General features: G+C 36.2%; 5 protein-coding genes and 1 long non-coding RNA gene across 13 annotated transcripts; 2 read left to right on the top strand and 4 right to left on the bottom strand.

Annotated features, from left to right (window-relative positions):
- Positions 1 to 26: 26 nt before the first annotated feature.
- Positions 27 to 5,586, bottom strand: aux (cyclin-G-associated kinase). The gene is made up of 5 exons (XM_046623544.2): positions 4,530 to 5,586; positions 4,218 to 4,279; positions 2,564 to 3,931; positions 690 to 2,450; positions 27 to 466 (listed from the first exon to the last, which is right to left on the bottom strand). Exons 1-5 carry the CDS (start codon positions 4,651 to 4,653, stop codon positions 359 to 361), a joined length of 3,423 nt encoding a protein of 1,140 aa, XP_046479500.1. The 5' UTR covers positions 4,654 to 5,586; the 3' UTR covers positions 27 to 358.
- LOC124217692 (uncharacterized) lies at positions 4,967 to 8,417 on the top strand. Of its 2 annotated transcripts, none has more exons than XR_006882880.2 (2): positions 4,967 to 5,200; positions 7,243 to 8,417. It is a non-coding gene; the product is annotated as an uncharacterized lncRNA (long non-coding RNA). The 2 variants fall into 2 exon arrangements; XR_006882881.2 differs by lacking the exon at positions 4,967 to 5,200 and adding an exon at positions 6,449 to 6,773.
- On the bottom strand, positions 6,496 to 8,183 carry LOC124217688 (mpv17-like protein 2). The gene is made up of 4 exons (XM_046623628.2): positions 8,045 to 8,183; positions 7,177 to 7,655; positions 6,896 to 7,021; positions 6,496 to 6,700 (listed from the first exon to the last, which is right to left on the bottom strand). Exons 1-4 carry the CDS (start codon positions 8,067 to 8,069, stop codon positions 6,683 to 6,685), a joined length of 648 nt encoding a protein of 215 aa, XP_046479584.1. The 5' UTR covers positions 8,070 to 8,183; the 3' UTR covers positions 6,496 to 6,682.
- A 741-nt stretch (positions 8,418 to 9,158) lies between the features above and the next one.
- On the bottom strand, positions 9,159 to 10,548 carry RpL37a (ribosomal protein L37a). Its single transcript, XM_046623644.2, has 4 exons — positions 10,428 to 10,548; positions 9,995 to 10,130; positions 9,519 to 9,603; positions 9,159 to 9,289 (listed from the first exon to the last, which is right to left on the bottom strand). The coding sequence occupies exons 1-4, from the start codon at positions 10,428 to 10,430 to the stop codon at positions 9,238 to 9,240; spliced, it is 276 nt and encodes a 91-aa protein (XP_046479600.1). The 5' UTR covers positions 10,431 to 10,548; the 3' UTR covers positions 9,159 to 9,237.
- LOC124217662 (uncharacterized) lies at positions 10,530 to 13,530 on the top strand. 4 transcript variants are annotated; one of them, XM_046623572.2, is made up of 3 exons: positions 10,530 to 10,755; positions 10,959 to 11,030; positions 11,148 to 13,530. In XM_046623572.2, the coding sequence occupies exons 1-3, from the start codon at positions 10,619 to 10,621 to the stop codon at positions 12,457 to 12,459; spliced, it is 1,521 nt and encodes a 506-aa protein (XP_046479528.1). In that variant the 5' UTR covers positions 10,530 to 10,618; the 3' UTR covers positions 12,460 to 13,530. The 4 variants fall into 4 exon arrangements, with proteins under 4 accessions (XP_046479528.1, XP_046479530.1, XP_046479531.1 ...); XM_046623574.2 differs by having other exon boundaries at positions 10,959 to 11,056; XM_046623575.2 differs by having other exon boundaries at positions 10,908 to 11,030.
- eIF2Bgamma (eukaryotic translation initiation factor 2B subunit gamma) lies at positions 13,054 to 17,410 on the bottom strand. 4 transcript variants are annotated; one of them, XM_046623584.2, is made up of 6 exons: positions 16,795 to 17,410; positions 15,272 to 15,339; positions 14,264 to 14,971; positions 13,832 to 14,165; positions 13,367 to 13,587; positions 13,054 to 13,294 (listed from the first exon to the last, which is right to left on the bottom strand). In XM_046623584.2, exons 3-6 carry the CDS (start codon positions 14,938 to 14,940, stop codon positions 13,138 to 13,140), a joined length of 1,389 nt encoding a protein of 462 aa, XP_046479540.1. In that variant the 5' UTR covers positions 14,941 to 14,971; positions 15,272 to 15,339; positions 16,795 to 17,410; the 3' UTR covers positions 13,054 to 13,137. The 4 variants fall into 4 exon arrangements, with proteins under 4 accessions (XP_046479540.1, XP_046479541.1, XP_046479538.1 ...); XM_046623585.2 differs by lacking the exon at positions 15,272 to 15,339 and adding an exon at positions 15,110 to 15,195; XM_046623582.2 differs by lacking the exon at positions 15,272 to 15,339 and having other exon boundaries at positions 16,795 to 17,409.
- Between the last annotated feature and the right edge of the window lie 76 nt (positions 17,411 to 17,486).

Here is a 17,486-nt window from a genome sequence, read left to right as displayed (position 1 = left end):
ACGAGGAGGGAGATCGACCTAGTATGTTTACATTTGGATTTAAGTTTAATTTACACTGTCATATATACACGTTACGTAATAGTTTCATCTTGTCTCTTCTTTTAGTCAGGAATTACATCTGTTATCATTATTCAGGATTTGAATAATGAAGTCGCTTAGGCAATGTATGTTTGAGTAGATATTTTCTTGTGATTCGCTGTTATACATTACGATTAATTGTAAGACTACGATATCGGAATGCAATAAAGACGAGAATATCTTACAAGTAGCAGAATATCATTAATCTAGTTGATTATTAAAGTATCGTAGTTGAAGAAGATACGGTCTAATTATTAACAATTAATATCAATTGCTATAATTAACTAAACAGATTTTGTTGCGCAGCGTCATTTTCAAACGTACTCCAAGCGTTATTCAACTCCATGAAGATCAGCTTTGCTATATTCTCATTCGCTGTTCCAGCTTGCTGCAAAATAAATACAACATAATTTATTTTAGACATCTACAGAAGGTATTTCTACGAAATTGAATTTTAAATTCTGCATTCGAAACTTGTATTGATTCATATGAATTCCGTTATTGTTATACAAATCATTTTCTTGATTCCATATTTCAAAGTCAGAAAGCAAGTATGGTTTAAAAAGTATAAGTTTCAATTTCGAAGTCGAATTCTGTAAAGGTATTAGTACCTTATCAGGATGCACTGCAAGACAAGCTCGGCGATATGATTTCTTAACATCTGCAGCAGTAACAAGCTGATGCATTTCACAACGCTGCCATCTCTCTGCTTCTGGCCATAGAACAGTATGCAAAGAGCAGAGAAGGGCTCTTAGATTTCCTTTCTTGCCTTCTGTCCATTCAGCAATTTTTAGTCTATCAGGATCCATCGTCTTTGCAGCTTCAACTTTACGCATTTCATTTATTGTCTTCGGACTTTCCTTCTCTGAACGTCTCGTGCTGAAGAAATTATACCCCTGACTACCCAACAAATCTCCAAAAGCATCTCCAGCAGCTTTTGCAGGCTTAGTGCTGAATACACCAGTATCATTTCCTCCTGAATCACTCGGCGGTGGGGGCTTTTGAATTCGAGGGCTAGAATGTACGGGCGTGCTACCTGCAGCTGGACTTGCTGATTGTGGTGTGCTTGAATCTCGCGGTGTGCCACTCCAGCTGGAGTTTAATCCTGCACCTAATGATCCAGCTAAATTGGCAAACGGATCTTTGGTCTGCGCTGCAAAATTTGGTGTACTCGCATTCCGTGGAAAATTTTCTTCAATACTTGGACTAGTTGCTCCTGAGCCAACCCATCCACCTAAAAGATCAGCATTTCCACTACCTTGGAGTGGATCGAATAGTAGATCACTTGTAGATGATTTACCCTGCTGATTTTGTTCAAACAGTAAATTACTTCCTGTAGAAGAATTGGTAAGAGCCTCAGTATTTATTATTTCCGCTTGGCTGAAGTCAGCAAAGCCTCCGAGTAAATCGCCAGTTCCTTTACCGTCGCTGGAAAATATGTTCAAATCGGGATTCACTATAGTAGGAGCAGACGCTGGTGCCGGCGGTGCAGGTACACTAGTATCTGGCATGCCTAAATTTAATAAATCTGCTTCAAAGAATTTAGGTTCTTCGGTTTGAACTTCCTCTTGAGGTAGAGCCTCGTAGCACTCACTCTCATTAGGATTCTCAACTGATAATTGAGCTGCAGGGATTTGTTGAGAGATTTCCGCCGCGGGTACATTTGTTCGGAAATTTTCGAGAGTTTCTTCCATTTCAAGAGTGGAACCAAACAGCGGGTCAGGGATAGGTTTTGAAGATGAATCTTCATCCCACGGAGCAGGAGCAGCAATAGATTTTACAGGACCATCGATTACGCTTATGTTCAGGGTGACTTTGAATCTTCCCCCGAGATCCGGGACGTCATCAAGGTCCGGTTTTTCGAAAATCATGACACTTTCTTCCGATGATATGTATCCCGTATGAAATTGAATGGATGCAATTTTGATACCCATAATTCGTCCCAACTGTTGTCGAGCGTGAAAAACGGCGACAGTGACATCTCCTTTCACCATTGCATCTCCCAATACTAGAACTACTTTTCCTTCCATGACACCAAATAATTTCATATCCTCATAATCAGGTCGTCGGGTCGAAAATACCAATGTCCCTCCACTGTAAATTTCTACATAAGGGCGGCAACCATCTCGTGCCCGAGTAAAAAGAGGCACTGGCTGCAGCAGGAGAGATCGTAGTGAAATTGGTTTGGTATGTGGACAGATTCCTTGAGCGAGTGATTTCATGTAGTATAGACTTCGAAGTTCTGATGGTTGCATCAATGGAGCCTGACAACGACGAGTCGTAAATAATGCTATAGCTTCTTCGCATGTTGCCAATGCTCCGGAATAGAGAAGCAGAGCACATGCAACTGTAGCACTTGCACGATAGCCATCCTGCAGGGAAAAACAATTTTCATTAAAATGAATTGTTACATAATCGAAAAGTCTATGTAGAATTCGGAGAAAGAGGTAGATATGAATGCAAAAATATTGAAAGCTACACTTACTGTGCAATATATAACGACAACGTGATTAAAATCAGCATCTAAATATCGATATATGTCTTGGCATAGTTGGTAGAGAGCTGATAGAAGCGGAGTGTTTGATTCGGGAGCAGCAAAGACAAAAGAGCAATCGATGTGCTTCCCTGGTAGTCTAGCTGAGTTTGGTCGTCCCCTGGATAAGTTGTACAATTGTATTTTAGCCGGGGGTGGATGTCTAGCTTGAAGAAAAGCTCTAACATCTTCGACGTGGTTAGATCGATATGCAGATTCAATTCCATCTGCCGGGTATGGCATGATCAATATGCGAGACGTCAAGTAGCTCGCATCTAGCTCGGTCCTTGCCATACTCTGCTGAACCGTTTGCATCACCTTATTTGAAGTATCCTTTAAATTTCGAAGAATACTTCCTGCTCCTCCTCGTAATGAGCTAAACAAACCAGAAGGTGGGGCAGCTGCTGACCTGGAAGGCAAAGGTTGAGCTGGAGGAGGTCTCGACGGAGGGACTGCTGGAGGTGGAGAGGGCCTAGGTGGAGGAACGACTGGCAGGGGCATGGGTCTCGGAGGTGGCGAAGGTTTGGCTGCAGTAAGGGGCTCAATGTTGGCTGATTCCCGCGGGTCAAAAGAATTGGACTCGGCAATAGCAGCAAGACGTTCCAGCAATGTAGCAGTTGTCATTCGTTGAACAGGTGAAGACTGCAGGCACCCTTTTATGAGATCATGAAAACAGGCCAGACGTGGGTTGGGCGGAAGCGGAGGATACCTTGCATTCACTATAGCCAGTTTGTTACTATCTGGAAATGGATGTCGCAGAGTAACAAGAGCATAAAGTACACATCCAAGGGCCCAACAGTCGACTGGGGGACCTATGGGCTCATTATTCCATGTATCCATAATCTCAGGAGCTCTATACATTGGCGTTGTAAACTTTGCCATTTGCTCTTCAAGCATAGAACGTCTCTGCGCGCTCCAAGAGACGTCGGGTAATATTTGCTGAGTAGTAACGCTTCCAAAGTCACATAATTTTATCAGGCCATTAGCTCCAATTAAAAAATTTTCTAGTTTTATGTCTCTATGTATAATCGGCTCTGGTTGAGCATGCATGTGGTGAATGGCTCTTGTCGCTTGGTAAGCTATACGACATATTTGAGGCAGAGTCAGAGTATTCGCAGGAACATTTCGCAGAAGATCGGCTGTCGTTCCTCCGTTGCATAATTCTGTTACCAATAAGTATTCACAGCTTTTTTGATCCTCTCGCTGAACTCGCTGAGCGCATAAGTATTGTATAATATTTTGATGGCCTGATAATTTTTTCAGGGTATCTATTTCTTGAATGATTATGCGATTAGCCTCATCATCAACAGCGATGAGTTTCTACCAAGCCAAACAATAAAAAAACAGGTCATAAATGGTACCCGTAACTCTGACTTGAATGTGCAAACTTCTTTTATGTGAAAAAAATTAGACAACTTTTTGACTAATTTTACATAGTGTAATTTGACAAGTCAAGATTTAGTGATAATGCAATATCAATGAACTTCTTACCGAATGTAAGACATAAATTTGTAAACACGGATTTAGCGGAGTAGTAGTAAGTGATATTCAAGGATAATACAATAATAGCCCAAAAAAAATAAAGCTGAATAAAACTATCTCTTACCTTTAGAGCATATTCTTTTCCCGTTGCCACATCCTCTACAGCATAGACCATTGCCCATCCACCTGTCAAACCGACATTTGACAGATGTCAACAAGTAGATATAGCCATTGATTTATTTAGACAAAAAAGATGAGATTTAAAAGTAGATAATAAGCATTAAGTTCGGTTGAATCCGATATAACAGGTAGTTATTGAAAGGATGAACTGTTTTATGTGGGATTATTAATTCAGGCGAATCAAAAAAAAAGATGTGAACGATACGTGTACAACTATGTGAAAAAGTAGGCGGATTTGACAGGGAGATTTGCTCACCCTCGGCAAGCAGTCGCGTCACCCGTAGCTTTACATTGTTGATTTCAATTGTCTGGCCAACGTATTCGTCGGAATTTGTTCCTCCGTTTAAATAGCCAAGGGCAGATCTGAAATAATCTGACATAGTTGCCCCTCAGCCCTTCTGCCCACTTCAGATCACAGTGGTGCAGGCAGCTAATCGTAAGTGTGGTTCTGCCATATTGGCTTTATGACGTCACGGGACAAGTATCGATACTTCTCTACCGACAGATCGAAACAGAGGCGCCACAATACACGACCGATTCATAGACTTTGACCGATTGTAGGTTTGCTTGCTTCATCGGCTCACACGGTCACGTCAAGAATAATCTTTGGATGACACGTGGAGGGCGTTTTGAATATAAATTTTTCTAGCCAGTTGATTAGTTTTCCATTCCACGTCATTAATTATATGATGTAAAGAAATGTTACATCGTGATCTATATGATGTTTATCCATAGAGATATAAGAATAGAGTACGTGAGCCACAGGAGCGCACATAAGTGAAAACCAGCACGTGATAGAAAGAGAGAGAGCAACTAGGGTGTCTGGTTGTCTTTGTCTAATCACGCATGTCTGGCGTGCCGAAGGTTGTTGACACAAACATAACCTGCTTCGTACTCTATTTGAACATGATTATACCAAAAAAGAAGGTTGGTGTTCCACAGAATATATCGATGAAGTAGTCAAACATATTAGCGGTTCTATAGTATTTTCATTAAATAATAAAATTCATTGTAAACAGTGCGTTGCTATGATAGAAAAGAATACGGATAATAGCAGCAATTCCAAATTAACTCAACTAAAAAATCGTGGAGGCTTGCACTTTGCATCTGACGACGTAAACTTTATTTGTATTAGTGCTGGAAAAATTTTACGTCAAAATCGACATTTAAAATTTTCTTCAAATATTATGGATTGAGTTGTCTCGGAAACTCTGAAAATATTACCAAACACGATATTAGATGGTGGTAAACATTCTTTGTAACAAGATCCCTTGAGTGACCACAGACATAAATTGATTTCACTTATATTGTATATTAGTTGATTTAAATTATACTAATACTACTATTCATAGTCTTACTACTGTTTACATTATTTTTTTATATACTTATGTTTTCGTATTGAGTGCGGCCGAGACTCGCCTGCTGCGCATTCATGATTAGACAAAGACAACCAGACTACCTAGTTGCCCTCTCTCTTTCTATTGCGTGCTGGTCGTATCGGCTGACTCACGTACTCTATTCTTATATCTCTATGTGTTTATCGCGTATATGCCAACATCTTTGTGTATTAAGTCTATGGTCAACCACATCTATATATGCGACTGTATTCAATTCAGCCTCGATTCAGTTGATGTCAGTTGATTCAGTTCAACTTTTAATTATAGGGTGTCCATGTCGATGTCGACGTTGACGTATACATCTCAAAATATCCTCAAATGCGAAGAGAGCTCAACAGTCCCATTCTATACGCAATTCTAAAGAAACACACTCCAATAACTTATTGTTTAACGCAGAAATAAAGAAATAGCATGAATTCTATGAATCTAATATTGCGATTTCGTAGAATCCGTGCCATTTGTTTACTTCTACGTTAAGTGAAACTTTATTGGAATTTTGTTGTTCAGAATTGCGTATAGATTGGGTCTATTTAGCCCTTTTTTGCGTTCGAGATGCGTGGACTCCGATATTTGAAGATTAATACGTCACGTCGAAATCGACCGGGATACACCCTTAACATTTGTATTCGTTGTGTGTTTAAATTTTAATTTCAGTTTACTATTTTCGTTCACACGTGGTGAACGCGCACAATTATCGTTTGATACATTGTTGTTGATAATTATACTTAGAGATTTGCCTACTGGCAACTGTCTATTTTCTTTTTTCCCAACGTCAAACAAAATACAGAAAATTAAATATTATATGCATCCCAAATACTAGCAAAATTCCAAAAATTATTCTTATTTATTTTCAAATAACAACATATCCACTTATCAACTATATTTACGTGGATTTTGAGCTAAAAACACTCATTCTATCAGACAAGTTATAATTTCTGCGTATATATGTATATATATACACCTTGTCATTTATTTTATTTACAAGCCCACTTGCTGATGATTTGTTCAATAATCAGTCATATTCTGCATCCTGCAACGGAAGAACGAAAAAAATAAAGAATGAAAATAAAGCGAAAAGTGCGAAAAAGTTGGGAGAAAATACGGTAAATTATTAAACAAATATACAGCGCGAATTCAATGATTTCCAAGATTAATGGAATATATCAGCTTGTCTAGCTACTATTTATCCTCTTTTCCACAGTGATGTGATGATTGATCTACTTACGTATCTTATGTACGATAAAAATGTATCGTAGATCATAGTCATTAGATTTGTATAGATCACACGATACTGTATAGGAACCAGTAGGAAATTAATAAATTGTACAGGAGGCCAGAAGCACCAGTCGATCTGGAAGAATATAATATCCACACATTATAAGTTTTAGTTCATCAATAACACTTAAATACTGGCAGAGCAAATTTGAAAATTTACTATCAGTGTTTATTCATTTTTAAGCTTAACAGACTTTGATTTGATGTTTGCAAATAATGATCACTGTTTACCTTCCAGGTATCCAAAAACTTAAGCGCAACTTCATTTTGGATACTTCCTATTTCATTATGTTCCAGAGCTCCAAGACCACAGAAAAAAATTGCGAGACATGCAGGACTGGCGATGAATTGGTCTGCGAGTATTTTCTTGACTAAGGAAACTGCATCTTTTTTGGGAATCGTTCGTTCTAATATTGCATAAAAGTAGTGATGAAATGGACCCTGTATACTGCCGACTATAATCATATTTTTTGTTCGTATATAATCGTGGACATATTTTTTATCATTATCGTCAATATTAGGTAGAGTTATTGAGTTTATTTCATTATCTATTTTAGTTTCTGAATCGAGCTTTAACAATTTTCCGCTCTGCAAGGAAACACTCTCGTTTCTGCTGCATTGTTTCCAATGCTCATGTCCCTGCTGGAAAAGATCACCGAATCCCATCATTAAGCCGCAACTCACAGTATTTGTCACTAACAGGTACTTTCCTAAAGAACAAAGTTTGTCATATCAGCAGATTTCGATTTCTTAAGAGAAATAGAAATATTGATTGAGCCAAGTCCAACTATTACTCAAATATACATTCGAACGTGTCGTGTTAAATTTCTGTTTATAGTCAAATAGATTCACCCTCATTGTCAATTATAATCTTTGAAACTTTTTCCTTCATATGATTGAAATTTCTAAGAATATATCAATCCTAATTTTACTTTTTAGAATACCATTACACATTCGGTTATTGTAACTAAATCCTTGTGGCCTTGACTCAGATTTGGACGAGTTGTTGATTGCCAAAAAAAAAAAGATTCAAGGCTACTGTTTGTATTAGGTAACAAACTAACAGACAACTGCTAACAATACAACTCATTATACTTACCAAACAACTTTCCAAGTATACCCATTTACCTAGCTGTCCAGTGAAATATTGAATAATTGGTAAATCTTTCAATACTATCTGATGGACTGCATAATTTTTTATTTGTAAAGGGATGGGGTAGCTGATGTCAGTGGGAATGGATTAAAATTTTGTTGGATTAGCTGAATATACAAGGGTAGAAATAAGTGTAACAAGGATTATTCTTATTTTATAAGCCTGTGTTATCTGATATGATTCTTAATTTTTTGGTGCTTGCGTAGAGAGAAAATTAGTTGAATTCGGTGTGGCATAACGTTTTGAAATTGATCAATTTAGGTTATTGAATTTTTACGTTATATGATTATGTAATACACAGGATAACTCATATGTTCCATCTCGCGCCAAAAACTGAATCTTACTAAGATATTTCGACAAGAGTGCGTTGATAAATAGACTCTGAATCGCTGTCAAAAACGCCGCGTTTGCGCGCTCGCGCCAAGGTCGATCATCATTATTTCGAACACCTACTAAAACCTGTAGTTCTTGGCGTGACAGGTGCATCCACAAATTATTACTTTTGGACTGTGATCTCAATTCTTGTCGATTGTGCGTCAAGAGAGGGGAAATTGCAGTTTTGTACGGAAATCCGACGTTTTATCTGTTTTCTTTGAACTACTGATACAATATTACTGTTCTGATACGTTTATTCGAGGATTCTGAATTATATACCTTGTTTTAATAAAACAGGAATTAGCATTAGTTACTATCGTATTCTAAAACTGATGTTTAATAAACTGTGTCAAATTTCCCGAAACATTGATTGACTCGTCAACATGGTATCAAATGTTGAGTTATTTTTTTAAGTTTAAATTGATGTGCAATGTTTGACAAACTCTTTTCATGAACCGCATTGTGTCGAATATGAGCAGAGGTTTTTTGTAGTTGACAACACCGTCAAAATATCCATTTGATGTGCGGTTACCTAAGAAAAACACCCTGAAATACTGTCTCAGAATGGGGGGCTGGTTTATACTCTGATATAATACAGTATTTATCGACAATGGGACTTTCTTGTTCATTGTTACAGGAAATATGTCATGTACTTGCATCACCCTATTTTTCTAAAGGAACAAACTTTTATATAAAGTTCAAGCTGTTTATTAGGTCTTAGAGTTTTCGAAGTTTGCACAAATCTTAAATAAAGTTTTTGTAAATTACTTCGCAGCAACAGCCTTGGGCTTGGGTACACCTTCCCTGAAGCCGTTCCTGCAATAAAAAATAAGATATTGTAACAATAAAATCTGAGAATAAGAAACTCATCACATCAATTGCAATGCATTCATGAATTTGTTTTAAATATGATGGATTCAAGTTTTTCCACGTCGTTACTTGCATTTTGAGTACGGTAAATCAAGTTCCATTTATGAACAAAAAAAAAAAAAAAGAAACAAACAAAAAATAACTATTATTTGTCAAAGAAAAGGTATAAACTCACTTGAACTTGCGTCGAACGATCTTAAGGTGACGCATGCGGCCAGTCCCAGTCGTCTTCCTCCTTTTCGCCTTGATCGACCAGTTATCTTCAAAAAAAAAAGGACATAAGTAAATAGAGATGGTATTATTACAAATTAAGATAAAAACATTACATCAAATAAAAACAAATGGAACTACCTGATAGATTATAAAACACATTAATTACTGCTAAAAAAGCAACGGTTACATCGTAACTGTCTACAATATTACTTGTGAGTAATAATCAGTTACATAAAATAAAAGTTCTGAATATTGAAGCATCCAATTCTGAAGACAAAAAAATAATAAAAATGTAAATGTGAATATAAATAAAGTGATCATTCAAATTACCAGTAATTCACCTAAATAATATTAATGAGGAAGGTTACGAGTTCAGAGTATGATTACTTTTTCTAGAACTGTGTGAATCAGGGGAAAAACGAGTGGTCAGAAACTTACATGACCGCATCTTTCTCTGAGGATATCCACACTGAGCGCATTGCGACTTTTGGATGTGGTATGAGCTACGTCCACATCTCCTGCACAGAGTGTGTGTCTTGTTACGCCTTTTACCAAAGCTGGACGTTCCCTTCGTCTGTAAAGAAAATTATGAAACGTAAACAGACGTAGTATTTGTGCATAACTACCGTATGACGATTCTGAATAATTCTGTCAGAAGAAAATACCGCATGTAACTGCACACAATAAGGATCCTAACCTCCCCTACTAAGGAGAGTTAAACAATCTCTCATTTACGGAAATTTAACAGTAAAACTACAAAATTATTTTCGAGCAACAGAGCATTTAAGAGTTGTAGAGACTTATTTGTCACTCATTGAATTGTGGATTGCTTTTAAATAATTGGATTTGAATTTATAAATTACACGCTTACCATCTTGCACGAAGGCTTCCGTGACTGTCCGTGACGAAGGCTCACTTGAAAAGAGGAGATGTGCGTGTTCCTGAATCGTGAGCCGCCGCTTGGAGGGGAGCTGCGAAACGATCGCAGCGCGCGGGGTGGCGAGTAGTGAGTTGAGCCAGCGTGTGTTGTGATAGCATTTTGTATGAGAAACAATAGACGGTATGTGGAATTACACTTGTTGTGTTGTTAACTGCAAAAATAACGGTAAAACTAGTGATTGTATATTTTACAAGTTTCCAACTGCATCACATAAAATAGTTCAAGGGCAAAAATGGATTGCTGCTGTGAAAAGAAAAAAGTAAGTAACATAACTTTACTTTCGATGCCTTAGTTTTCTATATTTTTAAAATCAAGCCAACTATATCAATAGGTGAACTGTTATGCTATCTGCATGAAACACTATATAAATACATAAGTATTATTGTTTTTTACTGTCCTGATGGTTCAAAGTGGAGTCCAAAAACTCATCATGTAATATGTAATGCTCATTTCATTGGCAAGAAAAAATCAGATGATCCTGCGAGTCCAAGCTACGCGCCAACTCTATTCCCTCCAGTTTATCATGCAAAGCAAGTAAATGAAAGAGCTGTTTTGAGCAGGTAAATGTATAAGAAGTAAAAAAATAATTATAAAATCGAATAATATATACATCGATATTTATATAGTAACCTATGTATCTATTAATTATAGGTACAATCGACTCATGAACCGAAGAAAGACTCTTCACAAGCGTAACATCGGAGTGAATTGTGATACTGGAAATCAAGTTAATAACGACCCCAACAATGTTGTCAATAATAGTGGACGTGAACCTATGGATATAAGCAGTGCCGAAGTAATTTTAAAAAGTGATCAAGAGTGTCTAGTAGATTTTGTAAGTTCTGCTGGTATCGAACAAACAAAAGCTTTCACTTGTAACAGATATATTTACATGACTAACTACTGCGATGCTGAAGTTCAAACTGAAATACCGGAAATTGCCACTCTCAAAACTATTGTGAATAGGAAAAAAATGAAAGATGAAGAGGTACAATGCGGTACATCGTTAACAGATAGAGTAGATAAGTCGGTTGGTTTTAACGAGGCTGTAGTTGAACAAAATAGGAAACAGCGTAGTTTCTGTGGTTTTCCATCTATTAAGACCGATGAAGATTTATTAGATATTGCTGGAGTGAACTTCCAGAACTTTAATTTTTTATTATCTAAAACTGAAAACCCATCGGAAAGATCTACAATAACAAGAGAACAGAGGCTTTTAATTTTTTTAGTGAAAATAAAAACTGGACTGACATTTTCAGCCATAGCAATTTTCTTTGGTTTACATCGGTCAACTATCTCCAAGATATTCTTTTCAACTTTACAATATTTGAATTCGTCAACTGCAAATTTAGTGTTTTGGCCAAGTAGAGCTGCCGTACAGAAAACTATGCCGGAATGTTTTAAACCTCAGTACTCTAATACTCGGGTTATCATAGACTGCACTGAATTCAAGATAGATGTTCCGTCAAGTGTTGACGACCGTATTTACTGTTACTTTCATTATAAGAAAGGTTTTACAGCAAAAGTACTGATTGGAATCATACCATCTGGGTTCATCTGTTTCAAATCGAAAGTTGCTGGCGGTAGAAAAGGTGATTCCCAATTAACTATTGAATCGAATTTGGTAGATTCATTGGAAGATGGTGATGTGGTTTTAGCAGATAAAGGTTTTCCTGAAATCAGATCTATCATTGATGCAAGTGGTAAACGAGTATTACTTATTATGCCACCATTTTTGGAAAAAAAATCAGAATTTCTGAAAGAAGAAACAGATCTGACTTACAACATCGCAAGAGTTCGAATTCATGTAGAAAGAATTATGCAACGACTTAAAACATATCAAATTTTGTATAAAATTCCAGAACATTTGTTCTTTTGCATCGATAATATTATTCATGTTATCTGCGGCTTAGTAAATTTACAGCCACCAATTTTTTCTAATAAAACAAAAACTATCAAGTAGAATAATAAAAACCTTTATTCGTAAAAGGTAGTGGTTTTCATTGTGTATTTATTAATATTATATTGCTACATACTACTGGAGTTTCAACTCGTTATTATTTTCAACTTTTCACTTCACTGTTACAATGGAAATATCACTTATTTGATAATATTTTGCTGATTTGGATATTTATCAGTATGCCTCTAATGTAAATTAACACGCTGGCTATTTAGCTTTTGAAACCGCTAGGTGACGGCACGAGCGAGGCTCACAGCGAATTTCCATCTCTGACATCCGCTGCCTGCAGTTGTCTCAAGATGCCCACATTGAAAATATTTTATCAAGGTCCGAGTTCGTAGTCTGGGTATAATTTCAAAGCCTATGCCACATAAAGCCCGCGTAAATTTAAAATTTCCCACGATCGTGGACAGTACAATTTACATGTTCAGTCAACGGTGTATTTATCTACTTATATTAGTTTTTTTACCATTTGAGTTATTTTTTTCTACCAGAATGTCGGATGCTAAGCACTAGAAGAACAATTCATGTTTCCGGGGGAATATAGTGCCCACATCATACTACAATATTCGAATAATCAACTAGCAATAACGTATAATTAGAAGTAAACAAATTATTTATTTCGTAGTATTTGACATCATTAAAATACAGAGTTGCGAATAACGTTACTTTCTCAAATCTTTAAATTTCCATTAGATTACCAATATCGGTCAAAACTTCATCAGAATGCCGACTACCAGCTGGTACCGTATGATTGGCTCCTACTATACAATGATTTAGCTCGCAGCCTTCTTCGACTACACTGTCATTGCATAATATGCAATTGTTAATTACGCATCTGAAAAACAGACAAAATAGTGAGTGATTTATTTGGGTTTACTTTGTTATTCAAAAAAATGTTTTATATTACCCTTCTTTGACCGTAACGTTTTCCATTACAACGGAGTTTAAAACCCTTGTTTTCGTTTCTATAACTGCACTTGTACCAATGTGACTGAGCTTCAGTGATGTCTTTTCACTGATTGATGCATTATAACCAATTGTGCAATTTTCAACTTGGTTGGTTTTGATCATTGAATCATCAAAAAATATCGTTGGCGCCGCTGACAGAATAGCCCACTTTTCATGAATCTGAAAATATAATCAACTTAAGGCGTAATATAATTAGTAGGCTAATATTACTTCAGCCCATGTTTCTGAGATTTATGTTTTATGACACAGCCCCTCAGAGGTCACGAAGAGTGGGAACTGTCGGCACAAAAATTATTGTGCAAAAACCAACAAGCCATAACAGAGCAAATTCTGGATAACCAACTTATATTAATTTCTCAATTATGTAATGTAGAATGCAAATTTCCATAACAGAACAACCTACTACTGTGTTTGCCAGTGCGTACATATGTATGTTATTTGCTCTAAATCCAAATTTGGTATTTTGAATAAAAGCATAACATTTTATCAAATCTTCGTTATAAGCATTCTCCAAATTTGTCGAGTGGTCATTGAAGGGCGACATTTCACTGATCAAAACATCTAGACGTTTTTTCCGTTTGCTCAGAGCTTTTTCCGTTACCAATTTAAATATATCTCTGTCAGTGTTTTGTTTCATGATAAATGTACTTTTTTCTATTTTATTGGGGTTGTGTGTCTGCGCTGATTGTTTCTTGATAACATATGGCAATAATTCACCTTTAATAGAGCTGATGCTTCTGTAAAAAATAAACAAAAATTAATCAGTACTTCGGTAGTAAGGTAAAAATACACTTGTGGCGTTAACTGATCGTTACTCTTTTACTAAAAGACATACTTGTCAATTAGTAGACAATCCAAAATCCATTTATGGATGATATATAAGTGTATATCCAAAAGATTTGAGTTAATATTGAAGTTTGTATGTTTCTTGTACAGTTTTCGTGATATATTTATCTTTTCTTCAAAATCTGATGCAGAGGCGAAAAAAATTAATCGATTAGTTTCATTGTCTATTCCAATCAAATCTCTCTCTGGTTTTGGTTTGCTCTTTGGTCCAGGATTAATCAATTTGTCAGAAAATGTTGGAAGTTGGATCAGCATAGAAATAATGATTGCTGAATGTCTTCTATAAGAATTGAAAATGCCACTTAAATCGATATTCATGATCAAGTCGCAAGGGAGAACAATGATGTCTGTGTAGAACTTCTCATGGATTAATCGGAGGACGTCAGCAGTTCCTAGATCGTCCCCACCTGGGATTCCAACGAAATCACATCTGAGTCTAATATTCAATTTGTCTATAGCTAACGCTATTTCATTTTTCCATTCTTCTTGTACCACAACAATGACTTCCATGAACCCGTTACGTGCTAAAAGTTTTAGGGGATAGTAGAGCATGGGATAGTTTCCAATAGGCAACAAGCACTTGGCTCGACTAGCTGTCAATTCTGTCATTCGGGATCCTTTGCCTGCAGCAAGGACTACAGCTTGAAATTCCATTTGGCGCCACATGTTGTGTCATGCGATTCCAGGTGCAAAGGGTCTGCAATGTATAGGGTTAGATAAATTTTAGTGTTGCCGAGAATTTTACTATCATTAGACAGTACTTCCTGACTTTTCTGTGTTACTTATTAGCTGGCACAAATATAAACACTTATGACACAACCATGTGAGATATTACCTATTACAATTTAATGTGGTCAAAGTAGCAGTTATATTAGCCACTTCATCTGTAGATTAATTTTCTTGGATGTTAATGGAATCGAGCTTAAGAATTCAAAGTTATACGTATCATAAATAACATTGTAGTAAAAGAAAATGTATATCAATTATAAGTACTAACAAAGAGCATCACTTTGGTGTCCCCCTCTGATTTTGTTGCCACTCATGTATGTTGTAGAATACTGAAAACTATGAAATGTATTTTTTTTTTCAAGTGGAAAAACGTTTTGATCTAAATAAAATGTTACCAATTAAAATCAATTTAATTGCCAAAACCACTCTTGTTTGATCGCTATTACAAAATATTACATTTATATTATATTATATTCTTATGTTGTATTCTTATGATTAATATTACATATATTAACAATCATGGAATGAAAAAATTTTCAAAGGTTACGAGCTTTTAAAGCAGGTATATCAGAAAAATAATATATTATCTGACCACCCCATAGTTAATAATATTCTTATATTGCACCAACATCCTTATCATTTACCAACACATTCAATTTTAACATGTCTTGTATACCATACGATATGTGATTAAAGAATACGAATCTCTGTTTTATTGTCTACGTGCGTGCGTAAAAACAAGACCCTTAACATGAAAATATTATAAAATAAATTAAATCATATGTATTGAATCCGACTACAAATATTTTGAACGGAAGAATGGATTTTTACATATCATTCATATAGACATAATGCTAATGAATTTGTTCATATGGATCGTTGTTTAAAAACAAGGAACTGACAGTGAATGAGCCCATTTAAAAATTATGCTCTTACCTAGCGTATAAAAAAAGCACGGAAATTTCTCTAACGTACAAATATAAGTATTGATACCCACCCTCACTTGAGGGGTAGTCTAACCTCTTTGCAGAGGTAGTTTTTAAGTATGCAAGAGTGCGCATACACAACGTTCGTGTTTGCAATCTAATGGCATCAGCCTTATCAAAATAAATTGGCACATGTTTGATGCCGCGAGTGAAAAGGAAAATGGAGAGGGTGGTTCACCCTCCCACATGCCTAATAATTTTGTAATGTGATGAAACTTCAACTATGAGCTGACAAATATATTTTGAATCAGCAGAGACATTTTAAACAGATGGAAGATGGCATGTGAAGTAAATTTATGCAGCGGGCAGTTTACTCCCTTGACTTTGCGTTTTTGAAAAATGCAAAAATACATGAACTTCCATTTTGTTTTCTCTATAAAATGGCATTGGTTTCATTCAATTAGGTCCACGATTTTTGAATGGCGAGTGCAAAAAAAATTGAGGGACGGTTCACCCCTCAACTTTATTTATTTTGTTTCAATATGTATGGTAGTCGTCACAATGATTAACATGAAAAACATTTTCAATTTTGGTTCATTGAAATCAGCCGATTGCTTGCGGGTGAAACTGTCAAATCGCCCCTTGAAATGCCTTACTTTGGAGGGTTGTTTCACCCTTTTAAACCGTTTTTCCGCCGATAAATTAAATACACTTCTTTTAATTTTCAAGGTTCAACATCATACATGCGTTGCAACGAAATCAGATGGGGAAACCAGAGTGATGTTCCTTCTAAGTACAAGTATCGATTCTAAGAATTGTGGATGTTCATACAATTTCTATTTCTATCATTTTCAGAAAAACTTACTAAATATGGAGAATTGATATTTTCTTGACAGACAGGTTAACTCATACTATTATTGACATCACCGAACAATTACCATCTATTTATACTTTATTCTTCCGTGTGACGCTTCCCTGATCGGAAATATGGTGGAAATATGCCAATCCTGATGCCTCTGGTGCCAATGAATTAGTCCATCTGTCTTCGTTTGTTTATACCCGTGGCTGAGGCATTGAAGATAGGTGAAGCCATGGTATTTTTGTGTAATATCACAGGTGGTATTATATAGTCACCATCTTTATCATTTGTAGGTTAGTAAACAATACTGGTAACGAATGTGTGCTTTCTTTGTAATTTTTGTACGCTACAGCCATATACATACATCGTTTGGGGTTCTTTTTATATCAATTATAGCACGTTTTTTATTTATCATCACATATTATATCAAATACTTGTTCAACAATATTTTGCTTCACAAATTTCTACCCTATCGAACTGGATCTTCGCCGTACGTTGATATGAATTGTTTTCGCTCACCACGTCAGGCATAAATTTGAACTTCACTAGCAATCACAAGCGAGATCGGCTGGCTGTGATTTGTATTTCGGCCTACTTTGGCAGAGAAAATCACAGGATCGAATTAAGTAACAGAAGTCCTACGTCAATATTGATTGTAATAAAAATTTCAGGAATTTTGGAGTCACTCGATTTAGAAT

This window comes from Neodiprion pinetum, chromosome 4 (assembly GCF_021155775.2).
Source record: "Neodiprion pinetum isolate iyNeoPine1 chromosome 4, iyNeoPine1.2, whole genome shotgun sequence".
NCBI lineage: Eukaryota > Metazoa > Arthropoda > Insecta > Hymenoptera > Diprionidae > Neodiprion > Neodiprion pinetum.
This window is presented reverse-complemented; position numbering and strand designations above follow the sequence as displayed.

Bases quoted from the DNA above. Each gene is read 5' to 3' on its own strand.
- eIF2Bgamma (XM_046623584.2), bottom strand. From the start codon at position 14,940: ATGTGGCGCCAAATGGAATTTCAAGCTGTAGTCCTTGCTGCAGGCAAA. The intron at 14,166-14,263 runs GTATGTCTTTTA...TATTTTTTACAG, and splicing joins GATTGTCTACTAATTGACAA to AAGCATCAGCTCTATTAAAG. The intron at 13,588-13,831 runs GTAGGTTGTTCT...TTATATTTTCAG, and splicing joins ACGCACTGGCAAACACAGTA to ATTCATGAAAAGTGGGCTAT.
- aux (XM_046623544.2), bottom strand. From the start codon at position 4,653: ATGTCAGATTATTTCAGATCTGCCCTTGGCTATTTAAACGGAGGAACA. The intron at 3,932-4,217 runs GTAAGAGATAGT...TTGGCTTGGTAG, and splicing joins GAAAAGAATATGCTCTAAAG to AAACTCATCGCTGTTGATGA. The intron at 467-689 runs GTACTAATACCT...TTTATTTTGCAG, and splicing joins TTGCAGTGCATCCTGATAAG to CAAGCTGGAACAGCGAATGA.
- RpL37a (XM_046623644.2), bottom strand. The intron at 9,604-9,994 runs GTAAGTTTCTGA...TTTTTTTTGAAG, and splicing joins TCAGAGAAAGATGCGGTCAT to ATAACTGGTCGATCAAGGCG. The intron at 9,290-9,518 runs GTGAGTTTATAC...TTTTTATTGCAG, and splicing joins ATCGTTCGACGCAAGTTCAA to GAACGGCTTCAGGGAAGGTG.
- LOC124217688 (XM_046623628.2), bottom strand. From the start codon at position 8,069: ATGGGTATACTTGGAAAGTTGTTTG. The intron at 7,656-8,044 runs GTAAGTATAATG...TTTGTTCTTTAG, and splicing joins TATACTTGGAAAGTTGTTTG to GAAAGTACCTGTTAGTGACA. The intron at 7,022-7,176 runs GTAAACAGTGAT...ATATTCTTCCAG, and splicing joins AGTTTTTGGATACCTGGAAG to ATCGACTGGTGCTTCTGGCC.
- LOC124217662 (XM_046623572.2), top strand. From the start codon at position 10,619: ATGTGGAATTACACTTGTTGTGTTGTTAACTGCAAAAATAACGGTAAA. The intron at 10,756-10,958 runs GTAAGTAACATA...TTCATTGGCAAG, and splicing joins GCTGCTGTGAAAAGAAAAAA to AAAAAATCAGATGATCCTGC. The intron at 11,031-11,147 runs GTAAATGAAAGA...TATTAATTATAG, and splicing joins CAGTTTATCATGCAAAGCAA to GTACAATCGACTCATGAACC.